General features: G+C 33.0%; 1 protein-coding gene across 3 annotated transcripts; it reads right to left on the minus strand.

The window, feature by feature from the left end:
- Positions 1-217: 217 nt before the first annotated feature.
- LOC107403918 (uncharacterized) lies at positions 218-4,916 on the minus strand. Of its 3 annotated transcripts, none has more exons than XR_003053909.3 (13): positions 4,697-4,916; positions 4,349-4,451; positions 4,160-4,247; positions 3,896-4,045; positions 3,434-3,565; positions 3,061-3,199; positions 2,916-2,954; positions 2,766-2,840; positions 2,608-2,667; positions 2,269-2,333; positions 1,323-1,413; positions 699-834; positions 218-503 (listed from the first exon to the last, which is right to left on the minus strand). XR_003053909.3 is itself a non-coding variant. In XM_016010836.4 (12 exons), exons 1-12 carry the CDS (start codon positions 4,787-4,789, stop codon positions 790-792), a joined length of 1,080 nt encoding a protein of 359 aa, XP_015866322.1. In that variant the 5' UTR covers positions 4,790-4,916; the 3' UTR covers positions 575-789. The 3 variants fall into 3 exon arrangements, 1 of the variants encoding a protein (XP_015866322.1); XR_001580392.4 differs by having other exon boundaries at positions 395-550; XM_016010836.4 differs by lacking the exon at positions 218-503 and having other exon boundaries at positions 575-834.
- Between the last annotated feature and the right edge of the window lie 649 nt (positions 4,917-5,565).

A 5,565-nucleotide genomic window follows, 5' to 3' on the forward strand; every position in this document is an offset into this window, starting at 1 on the left:
TAGTTAAACAAGAATTTTTTTTTTAAAAATTTTATGAAGGAGAAGTCTTATAGCAGCAACCAAAACTAGAGAGGTTTATGCAAAATGAGGGAGCTAGTGGAGTTTCTTTGAGGTTCTGATTGAAATTTTTTTTATTTAGTTATTTATTTATTTATTTTTTTGGTAATGGTTCTGACCAGAGAATTTCAACCTTAAAGGTCAATGCAAGACGAATAGCAGAAAAGTATGTAACAGGTACTAACATTGTCACCATACCAAGTTAATTTCTAAATGATATTCCACAATTTATATTTTTCCAAATTGCACTGACATTCGGATATATATGAACAGGAGCCTGCATTAGCATTAAGGGCTTCAATATGAAGGTTGATGGAAGAAATCCTGCGATTATTTGATTTGAAACTGAGCAAATATGAAATAGAGTGAAGATCAAGCTAACTCAGAAGAGGTGCCTCACAGGTCCTTTGAAGAATTTTCGATCAGAAACTTCTTCATATAAGCCCCTTGGAAGTATAAGAATCCATTGGTAAGCTAGACTACCCCAAGCAAACTAATCAAAGACAAACCTTAACAATTTAGGACCACTTAAATTGGTAAGCATTTTAAAGCATAATATTTACAGCATAAATTATTATGATAGACTATCTACAAAACTGGGCTTGCAACACTTAAAGCAGTTACAAATGATTCAGATATACCTTCATTGTGTATGCTGCACAGGAACCATCTAAAGCTCTAATCTATTTGACAAAATGTCAAACATACACCTTAAGTGAGATAGTGAGCTCTTCAGTCTTCATCAGATGGTAACTTGTGTGTGCGGGTGATACGAATCTGAAACGAAAAATAACAGATTTAGCTGCAATTACGTTAAACAATATATTATATTTTTTCTAACATATTTGCTCATTAAAACTTGTCTTGCCAGGAAGTACTTTTGTATCATTCATAACATTTTAAATCCTCTAAACTCAATTTTTAACTCTCAATCTTAGTTGTATCACAACATATTTTTTCAGCCAGCACTGGATTTTCCCAGACGAGAAAACATCTGGAGATTAGGTAAAACAACAGCCAGGCTGCTAAATACATTTATGCGACATTATCGGATAGGAATACAAATCATGGCATGGGCTTTCAGATTATTATTCATTTATGATCCATTGCTGGATTATATGCACACACGCATGTATTTAGCAAACTTACATACAATGGGGTCCATGCAAATGAAGAAGCGGATCGCCTAACAAAGACCAGCATCTAACAACGTGACAAAGCAGATATAAAGATATAAAAGTGTGCAAGCACATTAACATTGAAACCTGTGCAAAAGCATAAATTGCTCTCAGGATTCTGGCATAATCAGTTCCTAGCATTTGAATGACAACATCTGCCAGAAATGTTCCCCATAGCCTGTATAAGATAGAGATATAGATGAACTGGTCAGATAGCTGACATCATATTTGGAAAATTATTTAGAAAGCAAGAATTTAGATATCAGAATAGCAACCAACAGCTATTTACAGTCAATAATTAAGAAAAGCCGACTGAATGATCACAAATTGAATCAATGAACTACTTGTTTGGTCCAGGTAAATGTTGATGTTGGGTCAGTAAAACTAGACGAAACTAGTTGGTAAAAGCACTGAAATTATACAAATGGTTAATGCAGTATATATTTGAGCAATCCAGTCTCTCATTCAAGCCACTCAGACGTTGCAACATCAGCACTGAAAAGGAAATAGATATTCAAATGATATGCATATTCTCCTTGTAAGTTTTTAAGGATCCTTGTCAGAGTTCTTAACTGTGTTTCTCACTACACTGTCGACTCAAATTTCAACAGCATAACACGATGTATACTTCTTTTAACAAAATTTACATTATTTTTGACCCAAAGGAAGTCCTATAAAGACAAAATATCAACTACATACTTCAAAGTAGTTGAGAAGATTAAAAAGATAAAGGGGCAACTTGACCATCCAATATGGAAGAGAGGTTAGTCAAAAAATATATAGACTGTGTAGAAAGCTGCATGGTCCAGATGGTGTTAAACCTATGTAGTTAATTGCATGAAAACAACTTCAAGGGTCACATAAAAATAATCATAAGCCAATCGCCTATTATTTTCCAGGGTAATCATCATGGTGACTCATTGTGGTTAGATTACTCTCTTTAAGAAGCAATTAACATATGAACCAAAACACAAGTTTGGGAAGATAAATTAAACAAAACAAGTCTTTAGCAGATGCATCGCAGAGTTAATACACTGGACCGAGTAGAGCCATCATACTCCTTAAGCCAAGATATCTTGATGCAGCACCTGCAAAACCCTGTCAACAGTTATCAAGTGTGAGAAATTTTGACCTGAAAAAACTGACAATTAAATCACATTATTTTGGTATCATAATGATATTGCTTTAATCATAGTCCAACTTAATTATTTCTCACTATTTGGAATTTTAAGATTTTGTTATTATTGATTTATCTTTTGTTCAGGACAAAAGATGAATATAGTACATGTTATATTTATAAACATATATATACACACACATTTTTATAATATTATATACTGGCAGCAAATTGATTTATTATTAGAAATATGACCTGTTTTGCAGCAAGCAAGGCTGCTCTAGACTCTAAATTAATTGCAGCTAGCTGTCCACCCTAGAATCAAGAAAATACCAATACATCAGGGATAGAATTAATGACATTTAGTAGAAATGTGAATTATACAACATAACAGCTTTCCAAATTACATGTACCTTTTTTATCAGTTCCTTTTTCACCAGATAATTGGCAGCTTCTAGAAAAACTTTCCCAGATAGTCTCTTTGATAACTACCACAGAGAAATATAAATCACAAGCCAAAAAAAAAGTGAAGACAACATTAAATTTTGCATGTGTTCTCTTACCAACTGAAAAATATTTGCCAACGTTAGCATACTACCACCCTTCAGATGCCAAAACAAAAAAAGGAACAATTAGAGCAACATAAATTTAAGAGAACCCAAAATCGTGAACATAGGCATTAAATTCTTTGTATAAAAGTTACAATACCTTCAAAACTACTGACCAAAAATCTTTCAATGTAGAAAAAGCCTGCACCTTTTTTTGACTGAGTCCAAGTTCTAGACTACCTTGACTATTAGATGGCTTTTTGAATTCCAATAAGCCTGGAGAAGTTTCATATTCTTCACTACATGAAGATGGAGACGAGTTCTAAGTAATCATCATAAATTTAAAAAGAAACAAAAAGTTTATTAAACATTTTTCTAAGACACACAAGATCTTTCAAGACTAAGTTGTCAAATTAGATAGAGTTTGACAAGCATTTCTTGTGAAAAATAAATTGGGAGCATTGCAAGCACATCCTGCATTTCACTGATTGAATCCAAGAGTAAAAGTCTAAAGATTAAATTAGAAAACATGCCTTGAGTTGTCTTGCAACAAATAAAGAAATATTTCTGCTTCAAGGTCTTCAGTTGACAATTTGCATGAGCAAGGAATATTTAATTCTTTTCTCACAGCAAGCAAGACATTTCTATATGATGGCCTCCAGCCCCTGTCAAGAACACCATGAAATCAATTTGATGGTCAAGAAAAAAAAAAAAAAAAAAAATCCTTCATTGATGACTATATAGGAACAGATTTTAATAAATTAAGCAGCAAAACATTTTAAAATGGAATCAGATGAGCTAATAATAATTTGCCATTAGATGGAACGACCATGAAGTCAACTTTATTTTGTCAAACTCAGTCCAATAAATGAAAGTTCTCATGCACTGAAACAAGCCAACTAGTGGAATTTTCTTAGTAAAACAGCAAAACCACACAGTGACTTCGGAAATTTAAGCTCATGCTCATGCGATGAATCCTGCCCTGAATGAATAACCTTAATGTAGATCGAGCATCAGCCGCAAGGAATAAGAATCGAGACTCAAGAGCCTGTATGAATTCCTCTCGCTCTTCAAGATCTTTGTCAATCATTTCATAGTCCACATTGGTTCCACTTGGTATTGATTTAAGCAAAGGGCTGAAATAGCTGAAGTTTAACAGCATTCAGATAACATATATATTAGTACCACATTCAAAGTTTATAGCTCAAAATCAACAAATTTTTTTTTTTTGCTTTTCAAATTTCAGAAAGAAACAGCACCTTGGTCCAAAAAGAATGTTTTCAAGCTCAAATAACTCAGAATCAGTGGCAAGTTCAAGCACTGATCGGAGCTCTGGATCAAATGCACCTGTGAACTTAATCCAAAACTTTCTGAATAATAACCACATGTGGAAATAGACCACAAAATTCAAAACGCATGGTAGACAGAGCAAAAGGGCAAAAGGGTACCTCGCACTGTCGTTGAAATTGCAGCACACCCACAAGACACAAGCCTCAGACTGTTTCTACCGCCATTTGAGCCAAAAGTCTGAAGTAAATTGGGGTTTGATTTCTGAAGAAAACCAAGTCAAGAAACAATAAAACATGAAAAACTTAAACACTACAAAATAGCAGCCAAAGCAACAAATATACCACTGCAAACTGCTCTGCTCAGTCTTACACTTCATTTTCTCAAAACCAATAATAAAAATCCTTAATTTGACTAGAAAAACGAAACTTTCTTTCCTTTCCCGTAAAAGTAAGGAAAATGGGGCGAACAATGAAAGGTTGAGAAATGGTGAGTAAGGAGCAGCGTACTTGGTATGCGAGTTTGGTGGTATCGGTGGTGATGGTGGTGATGATTGGGATTGAAACGGCGACGTTGAAGGCCAGAGGCTTAGCAACCGTCATCTTCCTTCCGCAGCTGAACCCGGCAACGCGAACTAAGCGAGAGCTCACTCTTTGGTTCACTTCAGGAATGGAATTTCCTGCTGATCACTGTTGACTCTAATTCAGATTCCCCTTTTTTTTTTTTTTTTTTTTTTTTCCTTTGAAAATAATGCAAACAAAATTAATTTTACTAAAATGTATGTAATATCAAATTATATGACAATTTTTTTAAGGGAAAAGGAATTGTACAACTTTTTCTCTTTAGTTTTAATTTTTGATTTTATCTTTCATTTACTTAAATAAGTAAATTTTTGAAATTCAATTTTAATATTTTATACCTGTGAGTAGACAAATTTTAAGCTTATGTTAAATATTTTAACCTTAATTCAATCAAACCATTTATTTTTATTTTTTGGCTGGGGAAGTTGGTCCTGATTCAAACAATAGATCATCAAATGTAAAAAAACCAAAATGACCATTAAAAAAGAGAAAGAAAACATGTAATAACACTACAGTAAAAGTGTAAAACTAATGAAAAATAAGTGAAGAAAGAAAACTTTAGCCAATAAAATAATTATAATAATAAACAAAAAATAATGAATAAAGAAAACAAAACCAAATGGTACAGTTCTTGAAAAATGAAACAAAATGAGAATAGAGATCTAATGACACAAATACCTTTTTCAATCGATTTAGAAAAAGGGATTTGGATTTAGAGAAAAGGGCTTTGTCAGAAAATTGGAGTATATGTAACGGTGAATATGGAATTTTTTTATACAGTAAAAAAATTAACATTG

Source organism: Ziziphus jujuba, chromosome 2 (genome assembly GCF_031755915.1).
Source record: "Ziziphus jujuba cultivar Dongzao chromosome 2, ASM3175591v1".
Lineage (NCBI taxonomy): Eukaryota > Viridiplantae > Streptophyta > Magnoliopsida > Rosales > Rhamnaceae > Ziziphus > Ziziphus jujuba.

Coding starts and splice junctions, on each gene's coding strand:
- LOC107403918 (XM_016010836.4), bottom strand. CDS start 4,789: ATGACGGTTGCTAAGCCTCTGGCCTTCAACGTCGCCGTTTCAATCCCA. Junction 4,452..4,696: donor CCACCAAACTCGCATACCAA/GTACGCTGCTCC, acceptor GGTTTTCTTCAG/AAATCAAACCCCAATTTACT. Junction 2,955..3,060: donor TTTGGTCAGTAGTTTTGAAG/GTATTGTAACTT, acceptor TGGCATCTGAAG/GGTGGTAGTATGCTAACGTT.